Source organism: Myxine glutinosa, chromosome 6 (assembly GCF_964187855.1).
Source record: "Myxine glutinosa chromosome 6, kmMyxGlut1.1, whole genome shotgun sequence".
NCBI lineage: Eukaryota > Metazoa > Chordata > Myxini > Myxiniformes > Myxinidae > Myxine > Myxine glutinosa.
This window is the reverse complement of record NC_136266.1, coordinates 119,203,343-119,223,018: the sequence shown is the minus strand read 5'-3', so window position 1 is coordinate 119,223,018 and position 19,676 is coordinate 119,203,343. Positions and strand designations below refer to the sequence as shown.

Sequence of the window (19,676 nt, the reverse complement as noted above, 5' to 3'; positions counted from 1 at the left end):
CCTAACTCTGAGGCTAACTAACTCTGAGGGCCTTTCACTCATTCACTGCAGGCAGGTTGGTGGACTTTCTGTCTTCTACTGACTCCTCTCCGGCCTAGCTCCCCCAGCTCTGCCTGTGCTCTATCCCCCAAATATTCCTACACGTCGCACAAGATCTGTCAGCAACCCTCTTCTGGTGAAACTGCCAAAATCAAGACCCTCTGTTCACCTTCACTCTTTCATTCCTCTTTTCTCCCGCTTCTGGAAAAAAACTCCCCCACTCTCTTCAATCCCACTCCTCCCTCCAGGTCTTTAAAACAGCTGTTCACCACCATCTCTTAACTTCGCCCATCCAAAACTTTGATCATTTCTACCCCTGTTAATCTCACCCCAGATACACTTTTTTGAAATACCGACTTCTTTCCTTGAAGTCCGAGCAGTGTCCATGTGTTTTATACCTCTCCCACCCCCCCCCCACCCCCTTACCATGCCTCCTACCCCCAAGCCATCTCCCTCCCAAAGATCTCCCATTCTCTACTGTTGTACATGTGTGCTTCCCTCTCTCTCCCCATCTTGTCTCCCGCTCCCTTTATTATATGTATTTTTATGTGTCCGTTTGTATTTTTGTGAATAATGTTAGCTCTTCCACGGGCCTTGATCTTGTATACAAAAAAAGCAGTTCTCTTGGTGAAGAGGAGACCAAAATCAGAAACCCCCCAAAACAAACAACAACTGAAAATGGCTGCAATAAAGGCTTGGCAAAGCATTTCAAACGGAGATACCAAGAGATTGGTGATGTCAACGGGACAAAGTCTCGATGCAGTTATTGCATGCGAGGGATATACAACCAAATAATAACTATTGTACAACTTTAATTTACTCGTGCATCTGTTCCAAAACTTATGCTTACCTAAAATGGGAGGACTGAACATGAAAAGTGCTATTGTTCTACAAGGATAAAACATATATTCATTGAAATACCAAGAAATAAAAGCTGGCCTTCTGTACTCTCACCTCATATTAATCTCTTGATCTCCAATCCTAATTTCTTGAGCATATAACAATAATAACAAATTGTACTTCACTGTTCCAAAACTTATGGAGGACACTGTATATCCCCAGACTGGTAGGTTTCAGCCCAGCCACTCTTATCAAAAGACAGACATTCCTTGGTTATAATTGGTCAAATCGTATGTGTGTATATATATATATATATATATATATATATATATATATATATATATATATATATATATATATATATATATATATATATACATATATATATATATACACAGTGCATTCAGAAAGTATTCAGACCCCTTCACTTTTTTCACATTTTGTTATGTTGCAGCCTTATGCTGAAATCGTTTAAATTCATTTTTTCCCTCATCAATCTACACTCAATACCCCATAATGACAAAGAGAAAACAGGATTTTAGAAAGTTTTGCAAATTTATTATAAAGAAAAAACTGAAATATCACATTGACATAAGTATTCAGACCCTTTGCTATGACACTTGAAATTTAGCTCAGGTGCCTCGCATTTCTCGTGATCATCTCTGAGATGTTTCTACACCTTGATTGGAGTCCACCTGTGGTAAATTCAATTGATTGAACATGATTTTGGACAGGAGAGGCTTCCGTCTGGCCACTCTGCCATAAAGCCCAGATCGGTGGAGTGTTGCAGTGATGGTTCTCGTTCTGGAAGTTTCTCCCATCTCCACACAGGATCTCTGGAGCTCAGCCAGAGTGACCATCGGGTTCTTGGTCACCTCTATTTATCAAGGCCCTTCTCCCCCGATTGCTCAGTTTGGCCGGGCGGCCAGCTCTAGGAAGAGTCCTGGTTGCTCCAAACTTCTTCCATTTAAGAATTATGGAGGCCACTGTGCTCTTGGGAACCTTCACTGCAGTAGATTTTTTTTTGTAGGCTTCCCCAGATCTGTGCCTCGACACAATCCTGTCTGAGCTCTGCAGGCAGTTCCTTCGACCTCATGGCTTGGTTTTTGCTCTGATATGCATTGTCAGCTGTGAGACCTTATATAGACAGGTGTGTGCCTTTCCAAATCATGTCCAATCAATTGAATTTACCACAGGTGGACTCCAATCAAGGTGTAGAAACATCTCAAAGATGATCAAGAGAAATGGGAGGCACCTGAGCTAAATTGCAAGTGTCATAGCAAAGGGTATGAATACTTATGTCAATGTGATATTTCAGTTTTTTCTTTTTAATACATTTGCAAAACTTTCTAAAATCCTGTTTTCTCTTTGTCATTATGGGGTATTGAGTGTAGATTGATGAGGGAAAAAATGAATTTAAACGATTTTAGCATAAGGCTGCAACATAACAAAATGTGAAAAAAGTGAGGGGGTCTGAATACTTTCTGAATGCACTGTATATATACAGATTGAACCCCCTAACTTGACGAGGAAGCAAGGCACAGATTGAGTCTCACCCAGCAATTGCTGTACAACCTGTTCGCAACAAGTGTCGCCCGCCACGCAAACACATTGTCTCTGTCCTGCTCATCAACAGTTAGGAGGTTTGCAGTCGGGAATATTAAATTTAACCAGAGAAACACACTGACCCAATGACATGACCATATTAGTATTATTATTATATATTATATTATTAATATATATTACCACATATAATACTGTATTTGTATATTTTGAAGCCTGGTATTGGCTTAATGGTTAAGGTGGTTGGCTTGACATCTCAGGGTCTTCTGCTCATTTCAGTGAATTAAAACCAGGTGGGTTGTCTCAGCCTGTCCTACTTCCGAGCTCAGCAAAATGAGTACCAGCTTACTGGGAAGAATGAGCTATTTGAGTATCCTGCGTCGGAGTGGCGACTCATCCAGGATTGTGCCCAATAGCCTGGGAAACTGTTTCAGCAGCCCTATACATCTGAAGATGCAAAGGAGTGGTCCCCTTATTCCTCTTCTTCTTCTACTGCTAGTATATATTTAAAATTGAAATAATTTTTTTTGGCATGCGTCAGACAATTTTGCAAATTTTAGAGGATTATTACCCCATAATAAAGGATGCCATTTGTCTTTGTTTTATTTAGAGCATTCCATTGCAAACCGACATTTCTGAGTATTGACAATTTTTGAGACTTGTGAAAATATTTGGGGATAATGCTGTCGAGAAATGTTTTGTTTCTTTTTGCAGCCACATTACATTTATCTGAAGGTATAAAAGGCAGAGGTTCTGAGTGGCTGGGAATTAAACCAGATTACACTATTATTGACGGACACACACCCTGTCCGTCACACACACACAGAACACACACACACACACACCAGAACACACACACACACCCTGGTGTTGGGCTAGCGGCTAGGGTGTCAGCTTAGGATCCTAGGATCCTGGGTTCGAATCCCGGTCGATCGCTGAATTAACGCCAGGGGGGTTGACTCAGCCTGTCATCCTTCCGAGGTCGGCTAATTTGAGGACCAGTTCACTGGTAATTCCCTGTTTGTCGTTAAAGGCGGCAAAAAGGGTTGGCGTCAGGAAGGGCATCCGGCCGTAAAACATTGCTTCAAAAAGGGGACCGAAAAACAACAACAACCACGGTTCCCGAAAAAGGCCAACCCCCGCTTGCGGGGAAAAATGGCCTCTAAAGGTGGTTTTTACACCATTATTGACGGGTCATTTGTGTTCAATTGTGGCAGCAATTAGAAGAAGCCCGAATTGATTTGTGATTGTTAGCTGTGATATTTGGGGGGGGGGGGGGGGTCAGGGTGAGAGGGGGGCTGTGGGAGGAGGAGGGGCTGGAGTGGGGGGTAGATTTGCTAAACAATGATTTGCTTTGGGAATGTGGAAGAAAATATTCCAAAATAAGACCCCAGGTTATCAAAAAGGAAGCAAATGCCATGAGTTGTCTACCCATGGCCAATCGCCAAATCACAGATGAGTGAATGCTCCATAGACCCAGCAATTTTTTCTTCACTTACAGTACCCCCACCCCCTTTCTTCCGACTAGGAAAACTCATGTTCCTCGAACTCTGCTCTTCCCTCCAATGACTATGTCGTGCTTCATACCATGCATGCTCACCAGTTTATAGCTACGCATGATATTTTGCCCTGATCCCTGTTCTTGTTAGTTCTGTGTCAACACTCCCTTCCACTGTCAGGATGTTTACGTTGTATTTCTCCTGTCGCTTGAAATTTTCCTGATCCTCAATTTGCACTTGCAAACAAAGAAAGTGGAACGAAGGAAATTTACATCTCTTTCCTAAGTGTCCTATGTATAATTCACTTCAATTCAAAACATTGCTCACCTACTGTATACTCCCCAAGTTGCACTCGGTGTTTTTAACGTCAACATTTCCTTCTTGTTACTGTTTATAATTCTACCTCAATGGTAGTTCCTTCTGATTTAGGACTTGATGTGATTTTATGTGAAAACAACATGTCCTGTAGGGTGGTTCTTCAAAATGAAAGGTAGAAAAGTCATTCTCCTAACACTTAAAAAAATTTGTTTGTATGACAAAACCCTTTTGGTGAAACGTTAAGCCATTTGGACTAAATTTAGGGGTTGCACACGGAGTTTGTAATTCCACATATTTGGCTCCCATAAAAGTCGGAGTTGATTATTTATTCTCCACTGCTATACTTGTAGTTTTGACCATTACAGTTGACCTATGACCTCGCTATGTACTGCACATTTTGAAGTTGTTTTTATGTTAATTGAATACAGTACAGCTTTACTCTGGTGTATGCAGTTGCTCTCATTGAAGAGTACAATCGTCTCCTGACGAGGGATGAACAGCAAACCCAGTATCTGCTTCAAGTTGTGACAGAACATCACTAGAGGTTTCCCGATTGCAGGAAATCAACGCTTATCGGGCAACCATGAGTCACTGTGCAACCCCTAAAACCTGACGTATTCAAAACATATTTAACATGCAGAAGTTTTACCTCAATACCAAAAAAATTAATGGTTAGGAGTAAAACAATTCAAATTTCTTTTTTGCCTTATGTAGCTAAGAACCACCCTAATGTCCTGAAGTATCATACACATTAATGTCACATGATCAGGCTGATGTATTGATCACAGACTGCAAACCCATTGGCAGTGGACCGTAGGTGGTCAAGTCAGGCTGATCTTGCGCATAAAACATTCCTATATGTCAGTTACACTGGATCAAGTTGAAAATCTGATTCCATGTATTTTCATAAGGCACAAATATCAGACTGTTTATTTTCACCCAATGTGCTATCAGGTCGTGCTAAGAGCTACTGGCAGCCCTAAGTGAAGTGCATTGATTTTTATTTTATCTTTCAGGAGTTGAGGGTAATGGAAAAGCAAATTGACATAGGATGAGGAGGGTTTATAAACAACAGGGAAGGGCAGTGGGACAAGCGGACATTGGTCGTGTGTACAAATTGAATGTAAAAGAAAGAGGTGGCGATGGGGGACGTTTGGCAAAAGGTAAGGAGATGTTGCAGAAGAATAAATGGTGGTAACTCGTCAAGGAGCATATTAAACAGTATAACATAATTTTAAGCAACATAATGAATCTTTTCTTCCTGTTTCTAAATTGTGAAATTATCCTCTTATCTTTCGTTGCACTGAGGAATTATATCGATAATATCTTATAAAAAAGTACATTTTTGATGTACAAACATGTAAATCGACTTTTCAACATGAACGGCAGAATGCTTCGCTCTGAGCTACTTGACTCGAGATAAAGCTAGATGTTACATTTGCAATAGCACTAGCAGACGTAAACTAGAACGGCACTTGGTAGAGAGCATACCTCTGCCAGGCTGAACAGTTTACGATTTGTATCCTACAGATCTGGATTGTCGCCTAACCAACTCATCCACCTAGTTCTGTCATAAGTCGTCCACAACTTTTTGAAATATCATGATATATATAATTTTTGGCTCGATCACTCAATGGTGAAAAAGCATTTGAAAAAATTCTCGCAAATCTGGATACGTATTCGGATCTTCACCAAAATCGAATCGTTTCATCCTTGTCACAGACTCGACTTATCCAGCAAGTTTTGTCTGAATCTGTCCATAACGTTTTGAGATATCCTCATACATATTGGTTTTAGCCCTATCACTCATGATGAAGAATCACTTTAAAATTTTCTGATGTGGATGCGGATTCAAGGCCTGGTGTTGGCTTAGCGGTTAGGGTGCCGGCTTGGGATCCTAGGATCCTGGGTTAGAATCCTGGTCAATCACTGAATTAACGCCAGTGGGGTTGACTCAGCCTGTCATCCTTCCGAGGTCGGCAAATTGAGTACCAGCTCACTGATAATTCCCTGTGTGTCGCAAGAGGCGACTCACAGGGTTGGGGGCAGGAAGGGCATCCGGCCATAAAACATTGCTTCATAAAGGGGACCACGGTGCCCGAAAAAGGCCAACCCCTGCTCTGGGGGGAAAAATGGCCTCTAAAGGCGGTTCATGCGGATTCAGATTTTCACCAAAATTTAACAATTTTTTTGCTTTTCACACACCCAACCTGTCCACCAAGCTTCGTCCGAATCCGCCCACAACTTTTTGAGATATCCTGTTCACAAACAGACAAACAGGGGTGAAACATAACCTCCATCCATCTTCGGTGGAGGTGATGATCTCATGCTCTTCTTTTCAAAGAATATACCTTTGGGCTCGTACAATGACCAAATAGTTGTTAGAGCCCTGTTGAATAGCCCTGTTGATTGAACAAATATTGGTTTCAATAGAGTGCAAATACTAAGCTTCATAACCTGAAATGTAGATCAGGGAAACGGATAGGTGTAGTGAAAGGTAAAGTCAACGCAAACCTTGGATACTGACGATTACTGGATCATAGCGTTATTTAATTTTTTCCCTTTACATGCAACATATGAAAAATGAATTTACCATTAAACATTAAATGAAGCTTACATACTTTGTGGAGGTAGCTTTAAAATGAAGCTTTAATATATGTGGAGGTAGCCCTGGCTTGTCTATGGGAGTTCCTGATTAGCTGTGATCTGCATACGTCATAGCCAATCAGGGACCCATGGCTTCCTCCACAGGAATTATTGGAAAGTTTGATGAGCTCAATTTCGTTTTCGATGCTGCACTTTTTCATATACTAATATGTATACTGTCGTTTCATCTAGTAATTTTCATACAGTAATCATATGGTAAGATTTTTTTTCATATCTAAAGTGAAAAATTAAATTAAAATCAGATCGAGAAATTTGAGTTCAGTTAGAATTTCGAGTATTTTAATGGGATAGATTAAGCTAAGTTGACTGAATAGTTAAACATTTGTATATACAATATATACTGATCAGTGGCAGTACTTCACGTTCAAGGTGCAGGTCGGGATCTCAATATCACATTCGGTGTAATACCCAGTATCATTACAAGTAGGTAGAGGACAGGGTGAGATATGCAACCTGCTCTCGCAGTGGACAATCTTCAGGTCGAAGTTGAGGCGTGTGACAAACATCTGACAGTCGATGCGGATCTCATTCATCGTTGGTGGTGGGAGAGCATGCGCCAGCGCCACAAGGCCCATCGCTTGGATTGGTGCTGATGGGTTGTATGGCAGTGAGGCTCTCACACGCAGCCGCCCTGTCACATGGATCACCTGCAATGACAGTAAGATAATACACAATAACGAGGCTTAGGTAGCGTTGCATCTATCCACAATTTGTGGTACTAGACACCAGGATCAAATCCCATGTTTTATACACATTTTCCATTTGTGGACTAGTGTCTTTCACACATCACACATATGGGTCATTTACTATTGTGTTGAAGTACGCGATATCTTTCTCCATATTTGAGCCAATTCAGCTTTTAAAGCACATCAGAGACAATGGTGGTAAACACTTGGTATAAAAGTTTGCTCCATTTCCATTAGGCTTCCTCATAAAGATTACCTAAGGTTTCAAAACAGCACCACCAGACTCGGTGGTATAATGGTGAGGGCCCGATCTGCTCTTAGTCTGGGAGGTCGGCGGTTCAAATCCTGGTCGAATCATATGAAATACTTTAAAAATAGTGTGTGCTGCTTCCTTGATTGATGTTCAGCATTTACAAGGATAATATCAATGATAATAATCCCCATAGGTTGGCAGGCATGTTGAGGATGAAATTCCTCTTTAGGAAGTGCCCCACTGAGTGAGGTGAGAAAGGTGGCGCCGTTGTTGTGGCTTCACTGGTACCCAGAGTGCCCCGATAAATGACAGCACTTCCTCCAAGCTCAGTGGCTGCGTTTATCTCCTCTAACAGCCCAGTGTCATGTCTCGTGTATTTGCATGTGTGTGAGATGTGTGTGTGGCAGATCCACTATAAGCCTTAAATCCTGTAAAAAGAAAAAGAAACAAGAAAAAGCAATCAGAGATTGCAAACCCTCGCCAGGATGTATTTTCAGCGGTTTTTAAGGCTTTTATGTTGAAACAAATATGGCGGCCGAACTACGTGACCGATGACGTCATCATTATTTTTAAAAACTAATTTATTCCTAAATTATGCTCAAGAAATTTCATCTTGATAGGATGAAGTTTTGTACTTGTCGAATTATGACGTCATAATGTAGGCACCTATGACATCATCATTAACATAGCTTATTCCCCCAGGAGAATTCTTTACAATGAGCTATGTCTCAATTTTTCTATTCAGCGATTTCGGAGATATAGAGGTGCAAAGTTTTTCGGTTTTTCCAAGATGGCGGTCGAACCACGTGACCTATGACGTCATAATTATCATTAAAAATTCTACAGGTGAAGTTGCACCTATGGTGGGGGACCAACGTGTCAATCGTCAATCGAACCAATGGTTGCAGAGAAAATCTTATTTATTCTGTCCGGACGAACAAACAAACAGACAAACAAACAGACAAACGGACTCAAATGCAATACCCTCTCCTCTGGCGAGGGTAACAATCTGGATGCATGCTGAGCAACACAAGAAAAAAAAGAGTTCATCTCTCTATATTATAAAAGAAAGTTTTTGTTTGTTTGTCTGCACAAGCTAATCTCCTGAACGGTGAAAGATAGGAGGAAACCTCAAATACAAAAAATGTCGGGACGGGTCCCATGAAGGTTTTAGGCTAGGTGGCGAGGCCGGTCGAGGCCCACCTCGGCCGGGCCGGGCCCATTTCGCAATTAAAAGCTGAGCTGAATTATAGTAGTCAATCTTCTACGGCCGCGAGTAAAAGCTGAATTATGGTAGTAAATTCATTCAAAAAGAACCAAAAATGTCGGGACAGGCCCCGGGAAGGTTATAGGCTAGGTGGCGAGGCTGGTCGAGGCTACCTCGGCCGGGCTGGGCCCATTTCGCAATTAAAAGCTGAGCTGAATTATAGTAGTCAATCTTCTACGGCAGCGAGTAAAAGCTGAATTATAGTGGTAAATTCATTCAAAAAGAACCAAAAATGTCGGGACAGGCCCCGGGAAGGTTATAGGCTAGGTGGCGAGGCTGGTCGAGGCCGCCTCAGCCGGGCTGGGCCCATTTCGCAATTAAAAGCTGAGTTGAATTATAGTAGTCAATCTTCTACGGCAGCGAGTAAAAGCTGAATTATAGTGGTAAATTCATTCAAAAAGAACCAAAAATGTCGGGACAGGCCCCGGGAAGGTTATAGGCTAGGTGGCGAGGCTGGTCGAGGCCACCTCGGCCGGGCTGGGCCCATTTCGCAATTAAAAGCTGAGCTGAATTATAGTAGTCAATCTTCTACGGCAGCGAGTAAAAGCTGAATTATAGTGGTAAATTCATTCAAAAAGAACCCGGGCATCGCCTGGTGCATTCGGCTAGTCAATAATAAGAAAAAGTATAAAGTTAAGGACCTGGTAGCTGAAATATGGAGTGGGGCAGACTAAATATCTTGACAAAGAACAAGATGGATGCTTTTTCTGAAGGATAATTCAATGTAATTATCAAGGTGGCAATGTGGGGAAGATGTGAGCATTATTGTAGAACTATGAAGATGAAAAGTTAAGGTTTTTAACATTGTACTATGTGACAAGCTCACAAGTTATTTCCACTTGAACGTGTTGGAAATGGCTGTTTGGTCCGTGGCTCCCTGAGGATCCTGTTCCTATTGTCACAGTGGCATCTTTGGGAATGCACGACGGCCATTCTGCTTGTTGAGGATATTTTTTATTGACCCTACAACAGTTGTAACAGGGTAGTGTTTTAACAGCTTTTGGCTGTCACCATCAATAATTTTTTGCAGTCGGTGTTTAAGTTACCAAGTGTCATGGGCTCACAGTTTTACGATCTGTACCCGAGTCAGCTCACGGAGACAGAGTGGAGGGATTCTGGGCAAGAAAAGTGAAGTAAAAGTGAAACACAAGTCGTGACAATGGAAGAAAGAAGTAGAGAATGTGGATATTTTGTTTGTTTATGAGTTGCAAATGATAAGGTTAAGCAAATTCTCAGCATGTTCTGCCAAGAGGTGAGTGATGTGTATATATAATGCATTCCTGTAGCAGGAATGGCTCTACTAACGCAACCGTCTAATGAGAGCTGTTCCACCCTCAGTTATGCAGCCTGCCATCTTTTTCTATGACTAATTCATCTTTGACACTTTTGCCATTTAACTGGTTGTAGAATCTCTCATGAAAGCCAATTAGGCCAGGATTGCCCTGTGCATCGCACTTCAGCCATCTAATGGTTGACCCCAATAAGCTGCACAAGAACTTGATGATATTCCATGAACTTATAAGTTTGCCTTGCAGCACAAGCTAATTGACCAAATATAGTTGTTATAGACGGTTGCAAACTAAATACAAAGTTCCATTGGTAACCGACTGCAAATACATTTTTCATCTGCTGAGGCCAAATTACTTGAACATCATTACTGTACTTAGAACTAACAACGAAACAAAAACAAACAAACCTCAACGTCTGGATTGATTATTCATTTTGGTCTTGGTTAATCTGCATCTGAATTCATCCTTCCACACCAGTACATGGTTAATCCACGAATTATGCTAATTATATGTAAGGGCTGAAAAATGCACTTAGATATTCATGGCCTTCTTTCTTTCCTCTTTATTTTTAATATATACGAGCACATCACCCCCTACACACACACACACACACACACACACACACACACACACACACACACACACACACACACACACACACACACACACACACACACACACACACACATACTTACAGTGAGTAAACTCACACATGCAATTCTGAAAACTCAACAAAATAGCTTCAGCATCCCCCATCCCAACTATCTCCCATCTTTGGGACCCCAACGTCCTCGCCCTTCCCCTCCCAAACCTAAGGCATCAATACCCTCCGCATAACCAAGCCTTCACCCCTCCACCCCCGCCCCAACCCCACCAAAAGTTCTCAACCCCCACCCTAGGGAGTCCTCAGATCCCCCCCCCCCAAAGCCGCAATGTCCCCCTTATAAAGTTGTTCCATCTTTACTCTCACCTCGTACCGCTCATAAAATAAATGGGCATTCCCAAGTCGAAACAGCGGAATATTTAACCGCTTTCTGCTCCCCTATCATACTATCACCGTACATACGATCAATATCATACTATACTATCTTGCACAGAGACCCGCCATAGTCACCTGTTCAACTCACAATTTTAAGAGAAAATAATCGGAATAATAGCAAGGACCTATGTAACCTCTACAGTAAAAGTGCTGCTTGAGAGCAGACGTTCCAAAGGGTAAACGCTGAAGGGAAAATGATAAAGTGTTCTAAAGGGTCAATTCTAAAGGGTAAATTATAAAGGGTAAATTCTAACGGGTAAATTCTATATGGTAAATTCTAAAGGGTAAATTATAAAGGGTAAATTATAAAGGGTAAATTATAAAGGGGTAATTCTGAAGCGTTCTAAGGGTAATTCTAAGGGATTCTAAAAGGTTATTGTAACGGTTTCTAAGGGGTAAATTATAATGTTCTTAAGGGTAATTCTAAAGGGTTATAAAAGGTGATTCTAAAAGTTTCTAAAGGGTAAATTATAATGTTCCAAAGGGTTATTCTAAAGGTTTCTAAAGGGTAAATTATAATGTTCCAAAGGGTTATTCTAAAGGTTTCTAAAGGGTAAATTATAATGTTCCAAAGGGTTATTCTAAAGGTTTCTAAAGGGTAAATTATAATGTTCCAAAGGGTTATTCTAAAAGTCTCTAAATGGTAAATTATAATGTTCCAAAGGGTTATTCTAAAAGTCTCTAAAGGGTAAATTATAATGTTCCAAAGGGTTATTCTAAAGGTTTCTAAAGGGTAAATTATAATGTTCCAAAGGGTTATTCTAAAGGTTTCTAAAGGGTAAATTATAATGTTCCAAAGGGTTATTCTAAAGGTTTCTAAAGGGTAAATTATAATGTTCCAAAGGGTTATTCTAAAGGTTTCTAAAGGGTAAATTATAATGTTCCAAAGGGTTATTCTAAAGGTTTCTAAAGGGTAAATAATAATGTTCCAAAGGGTTATTCTAAAGGTTTCTAAAGGGTAAATTATAATGTTCTTAAGGGTAATTCTAAAGGTTTCTAAAGGGTAAATTATAATGTTCCAAAGGGTTATTCTAAAGGTTTCTAAAGGGTAAATTATAATGTTCTTAAGGGTAATTCTAAAGGTTTCTAAAGGGTAAATTATAATGTTCCAAAGGGTTATTCTAAAGGTTTCTAAAGGGTAAATTATAATGTTGTTATGGGTAATTCTAAAGGGTTATAAAAGGTGATTCTAAAAGTTTCTAAAGGGTAAATTACAATGTTCGAAAGGGTTATTCTAAAAGTTTCTAAAGGGTAAATTATATTGTTCTTAAGGGTAATTCTAAAGGGTTATAAAAGGTGATTCTAAAGGTTTCTAAAGGGTCAATTATAATGTTCTTAAGGGTAATTCTAAAGGGTTATAAAAGGTGATTCTAAAGGTTTCTAAAGGGTAAATTATAATGTTCCAAATGGTTATGCGAAAAGTTTCTAAAGGGTAAATTATTATGTTCTAAAGGGTTATTCTAAAGGTTTCTAAAGGGTAAATTATATTGTTCTTAAGGGTTATTCTAAAGGTTTCTAAAGGGTAAATTATAATGTTCCAAAGGGGTATTCTAAAGGTTTCTAAAGGGTAAATTATAATGTTCCAAAGGGTTATTCTAAAGGTTTCTAAAGGGTAAATTATAATGTTCCAAAGGGTTATTCTAAAGGTTTCTAAAGGGTAAATTATAATGTTCCAAAGGGTTATTCTAAAGGTTTCTAAATGGTAAATTATAAAGTTCCAAAGGGTTATTCTAAAGGTTTCTAAATGGTAAATTATAATGTTCCAAAGGGTTATTCTAAAGGTTTCTAAAAGGTAAATTATTATGTTCTAAAGGGTAAATGCTGGAAAGTTATATAGGGTAAATGGTGGAGGGTTCTAAAGGGTAAATTTTCTAAAGTTCAAAATGGTTTGAAAAGGTTCCTAAATTTGCGGCCATGGTATATAAATTGTGTGCAGAGTCAGGCTAACAGTCCAACCAATGGATGGAACTCGCATGCATGGACGGCTCCTTTTACATATAGATTTCTCCTTCAGTCTTTGCAAGTTTATTGCCTCTTTCTCAGTCAACTCCTATTTTTACCTTTCCTTCATTCTTTTTGCCAGCAAAGGAATCTGGTAAACTGGCGTAGTAGTCAAAACTCTTCTTCCTAAACAATTTATATAACCAGATATATTGTGGGCCAGGCTAACGATATATCCCATCAATCCAGATTATATTTATAGAGAAGATTAAGATTGCATTATTAGCGTTATGGTTATTAGGGATAGAGTTATGGTTGGTATATAATGCAGAATATACCTGGGACATAATGTGGGCTATGCCAGTCTATACCCAGGTACTGTATATAGCGTAGCCATGGAGAATGGTTCTTGTTGTTATATCTGTTTCTGCACAGTCAGTGTCCCTTTTGGGTAGCGGTTCACAGTGGTTTCCTATTGAGGTTTCACCTTGTAACCAGATGACTTGACATGCACACCACGTTTTGTGAGCGTTGATTTCATTCGGATGACGAAGGAGCGATCCAGCACGTGGTCAGAACTCAGCACTGGGGGGCTCACCATCTCTGCTGCAGAGAGAAATGGGCAACGTTCTTATGAGAACACAGCATTCATATACACATAAAAGATCATTATTTAGTGGAGGATGTTGCAGCCTTCACCACAATAGGTCCTTGGTATGCTGCACTTTGTCTGCAAAAACATTACTTTCTTAGACTTATACCGGGAATATGTTGGTGAATAGACCGAAACATTTAAGACCACAAAAGAGTTTTCGGTCAAACCTCTTCAATCACTCAGGACATCCATGACTATGCTGGCTCTCTCGAATATCTTCCAAATTCTAATGTAATTTGCAATTTTATTGCTTTGCTTGTGTTCAATGCACATGGCTTCATTTGTTATCTGGCATAGTTTTAATGAAGGATGTTGAAGTCAGGGAATTCAAAGAAAATCCAAGGGCAGGAAACAGGCATTTTGATCAAAGTGGACCACAGCAGATTTGTTTAAGAGCTCATGTAATAATGCATTCTGATAAAATATCATATTCTAGTGACCTTTACAAACATATATTGCAGATGCGAGAAGAAGAAAAGGAATGGAGGGCAGGAAGGCTGGGGAGAATGGAAACAATTGGCTCGAAAAGAAAAAGGAAGGAATTGGGAAAAATGTATGAGGAAGGAAATAGGCAAAAACTATTTCGCCGTTTTATGTATATAAAATCAAGATTTCAACTTACGAAAGATAAACAGCAGTGCGTCGACATGCGAGGTGGACATTTGGCCCATCGGGCCTTTGCTACATCTACGAACCCCATTGCCTCGTTTGGTAGTTTTCAATTTAGGTATGTTCTATGTCCTAACTCCATTGAAACAGTCATCTGAATCTAGTTTAACATCCACATCCTTAATTACAATTTACTTACTTCTCTCATTCTGTGCAAGGTAAGCAGCAAGAAGTTTAACTATCGCTTTCGGCATAAAATGGCCCTGTATTTTCAAGAGATATTGTGGGATCTTTAACGTTCCCATTCTAAATGCAGATGAGGTAACCAAATGTAGATCCCCATTCCAAGGAGAGGATGCTCTGAGCTGCAGTGCCACCTGACAGCACGACACCCGGAATGCGGTTTTTGTCGGATTTGACTTCACAGCGGAGAAAATGCCAAATCCTCTATATCCAAGGAGCTCAGAGGTGAACACGCTTGAAACTGTGCCATCTTGCCATCCCTTATATAACATGTCCAGATAAGAGGGCCGATCTAGGAAAAAGCAGAACTTTTAAAAGTACAATCAGAATAGCATTTTTGAGACTGCGTAAAAACTACTGAATGAATAATATAATGATTAATTATATGAACCTCAATTATTTAGTTATATATTAACTACTTCTCTTACCAGAAGCATGAAGGAGGAGGAGGCCAATAGGCTCAAGTCTGCAGTATGATTGCCAACATATGGTTGTTTGTCCGTGCTCTATCCTTTTTAAATATTGAGCATGAAGCAAAGAAGCAGAGGCAGCACGTGCCATTTTAAAAGTCTTTGGTGTAACTCGGCCGCGCGGTTCGAACCACCAACCTCCCAGACTCGGAGTAGGCGCTCCATCCATCACGCCAATGACTCTTGTTCAAAGATACTAGCTTGTGACAATAAATAAGATGTAATTCAAAATCCTGGCAGTTACATTATCATTAATTGTTGCCCAAAGAGATAAAATTTGCAAGAAAGCAGAGTTTTTGTATGATGAGGTAAAGCTACAGTTGATGGGACTTTTCCCAGCCAGTCGTGTGACATGGATCCGTGATTGTGGTGTTAATTCGTTTTTATTCTGACGAGTCGTTACCACGCTCGGGAATGACAAGTGACAGTGAATGAAACCCCACCTCGATGAAAAATGAGGATGCATTGGGAAACGCCAAATCTCAGATGAAAGCAAAATCCAATCTGATATTTTCCTTGTCTGTTTGCATTCCCCGAAGCAACGTACGTCACACAAAATGTATCAAGCAGATAGTTCTCGAGTAAACAGATCTTCCCTGGTGGGGCTGTTTAAAAACTGAACTTGAACTCGAGACCTGCTATACTCAATTAGTATGATTGCATTTTCAGATGTAACGAGAGCAATGCTCAAAGCATGGTTTTAAGACTGAACTTGAACTCGAAACCTTTGGATTGCGATACTCAATTAACATGATTGGATTTTCAGATGTGATGGTACAATGCTCAAACCAGTTTTTTTTTTTATTCGTACTGTGCAATGAAAATAGGGAATTTTTTTTTATCTGATTGTCTACTCAGTAACTGTGCTTCTGCATTGTGACTTCCTTGCCTATCCGACATTAGCATTGTATGGCTTCAGATGAAGATAGAATCCTTGAGATACGTGAGGCATCAAAACACTGCTGTTTCTTTGCCCGATCGGGACACTCATGGAAGAGCCAGGTGACAGATCGTATGAATGGACAGCGGGGGCAGTGGGACAACAGTTGAGCACAATAAGCAAGGGAATGAAGAGCAGGAAAAGAGATGAGGAGCAGAAACACAGCTACCTGCAAGTAAGAGGGTTGGGTTAGAAAGAGGTAAGGGGGGTAATAAAGATAAGGATGATGGAGGATTACATGAGATGGTGGTGCATGCTCTGAATGGAAGAGTAGCATGGAGCAACCTCCTGGAGGCAGTTCCGTAAACTGGAAAAAATAACAATATAAGAGGTGAGGTGTTATGTTGTAACCATCGATTTTGGGACTTTAACCAGGATGAAGCTACTGGAAGAAAAATAATATTATAATAATATGTATCTTACTATAATTCACCAAATGTCCGTCCGTCTGTCTGTCCGTCCATCTGTCTGTCTGTCTGTCCGTCCGTTCCCAGGTACCGCAAAAACGGCTGAACCGATCGCAACGAAATTTTAGGTGGGTAATCCTGGGACCCCCTGGAGTAAAATAGGCTACATTGTTTTTCCAATTTCAGGTTTGGTCTCCAGCATTTTCAGGTTTGGCTCGTCTAAAGTTATTGTCCCGGTACCGCAAAAACAGATGCACCAATCGCAATGATACACCTCCATGCCCGTGGGATTCCCACGGGTGACCCCACTAGTACTTATAATGCAAACATATCGACCCACATAGGATGCTCAAGATGCTGAATATGTGAGAACATCTTGATGTAAATAAGTCAGCTCCGTGTGTTCGGATTAAGTGTGAAGTGTGGCCATACGGAGGGTGGCTCATTTGCTATGTAGCTTAGGGATTAAGAATAATCCCCCTTTCTGTCCTACCTCTTGTGATCTGACCTTTACAACAAATCGGCTTGCGATAAGACGAGGGCTGTCAGGAAACGAATTCAGGCACATTACAACAACGACCAGCCTGAGAGAAACCCATCACATTTGCCGATCGGCAAGGGAACCCCGCCCCAGAATGTTCTCGATGGGCGTCAAGAAAGGGCGTGAGGCCCCGCCCGAAAGGAATGATTGGTCATGGCCATGGACAGAAGTAGTGGGGCATGGGGATTAGTTAGAGTGTGACGTCATCGTGGAACATTCGAGAAATGGAGGAAGAAAAAGCGAAGTGGCCGCCATTTTGTCTCTCTCTGTCATGGGCTACGCGGCAGGCGGTCGCATTTCCTTCGCTCTCTTGGTTCCGGTGTTCGTAGCAGGCAGACGCATTTTTGTCTCTCTCTGTCCTGGGCTAGGCGGCAGGCGGTCACATTTCCTTCGCTCTCTCTGTTCCGGCATTCATGTGGGTTGGTCCTTGTACCTCTGGCTCTCGGCTGCGGCTGGTTTGTGTGCGCTCCTGGAAGTTTGGGACCGTCGGAGCTCGGTGCAGCCAAACAAGAAGGACCAAGGGAGGAGCTCTTGCCTGGTTGCCTCACGCTGGTGGCTGGCGGTGGACCTGACTTTGCGCCAATGCGTGTTTTCCCACGCAGGGACGTGGGACCTGTGACGGTACCAAACCCTCGTCGTGACCAGAGCTGAGTGCCGGCAAAAAGGGGGGATTTTATTTTATTTTATCATTCCCTCGTCTGTATACGAGTCCGTCTGGAGGATCCTCATCTAGGAATTATAGATCCTATCTCACCTTTCGTTTTTTATTGCTTGCATTATTTTCATTAAACCTTTATTTGTTGCATTTTCAAGTTATTGGATCTTGCACATTTATTTGTTCATGGTTTTGGAAAACCCTCGCCGCGTCCGTCCATTCAAATAAGACCAGGGACCTCTGTTTCTCTCGCGCACCATAAAGAGATAACACCGCTATATTTTCGGCTCACACGCCTCGGAGTTACAGCTCGGTCAGCCATCCGTCACCCGGGGTTTTAACCCCAGGGATGTGACAATATATATATATACACTGTATATACCAGCAGGGTATACTTACACATTGTGTAAGCAATAATTAATGTGCTTGGTATGGAGGTAGATAATAAATAGAAGATTTATGATTATAGGAAAGCATCACCGACCTGCCTTATGTAGGTTTATTTTTTTTCATTCTTATTTTATTTTAAGGATGCATTTACTGTTGTTACGTAAATTTTCATTGAGATTTTTATTTCACAGTTTACAGTTATAGAAATTACAATTTCAAATGCTAGATATCGATTGAGGTGTTTTTTTATTGTTTTTTTTACCTCCACCACCAAAGGTGGATGGAGGTTATGTTTTCACCTCTGTCTGTCTGTTTGTTTGTCCGTTTGTGAACAAAATATCTCAAAAAGTTGTGGACGGATTCGCAAGAAATTTGGCAGAGATGTATTGGATAGGTTGTGAGTGTGACAAGGAAGAATCTTTGATTTTGGTGAAGATTCAGATCCAGCTGGTATAACTTTTTAAGTGATTCTTCATCATTGAGTAATATGGCCAACAAGGTGGAGGTATGCTCTCTACTGAATGCCATTCTAGTTTTTAAGTATGTGGTTATTGGCTTGTACATACATTTTCATTTATGGAAGCTTAACGACTGTTCTGTGATTTCTCCTGGTGTACTGGCTTCAATGTCCGTCGGCATTCCAATTTTCAGCTTTCTATGACATCCATAAGGTAATGAACATTAATATCAGTCAGTGCTCATAAAGACCTTGTATACATCTGACATCCGCCAAACCCAGCTTAGTCCGTCAGACTGCCAGATGGTGAAGCGTGATTCATCATTCCAGAGAACGCGTTTCCACTGCTCCAGAGTCCAATGGTGGCGAGCTTTACACCACTCTAGCCGACGCCTGGCATTGCGCATGGTGATCATAGGCTTGTGTGTGGCTGCTCGGCCATGGAAACCCATTTAATGAAGCTCCCGGCAAATAGTTGTTGTGCTGACGTTGCTTCCAGAGGCAGTTTGGAACTTGGTAGTGAGTGTTGCAACAGAGGACAGATGATTTTTACGCGCTACGCACTTCAGCACTCGGAGATCCTGTTCTGTGAGTGTGTGTGGCCTACCACTTTACGGCTGAGCTGTTGTTGCTCCTAGACATTTCCACTTCACAATAAAAGCACTTTCAGTTGACCGGGGCAGCTCTAGCAGGGCAGGAATTTGACGAACTGACTTGTTGGAAATGTGGCATCCTATGACGGTGCCACGTTGAAAGTCACTGAGCTCTTCAGTATGGTCCATTCTACTGCCAATGTTTGTCTATGGAGATTGCATAGCCGTGTGCTTGATTATATGTACCTGTCAGCAATGGGTGTGGCTGAAACAGCAGAATCCACTAATTAGGAGTGTCCGCATACTTTTGGTCAT

The 19,676-nt window shown here is 41.0% G+C and overlaps 1 protein-coding gene across 1 annotated transcript in view; it reads right to left on the bottom strand.

The window, feature by feature from the left end:
- NPAS3 (neuronal PAS domain protein 3) overlaps nucleotides 1–19,676 on the bottom strand; it is a 287,095-nt gene that overhangs the window by 50,083 nt on the left and 217,336 nt on the right. The window contains exons 5-6 of the mRNA XM_068120941.2: nucleotides 13,889–14,007; nucleotides 7,380–7,573 (exon numbers count right to left, since the gene is read on the bottom strand). Coding sequence (XP_067977042.2) covers nucleotides 7,380–7,573; nucleotides 13,889–14,007 — 313 coding nt within the window. The remainder of the gene's footprint in view (nucleotides 1–7,379; nucleotides 7,574–13,888; nucleotides 14,008–19,676) is intronic.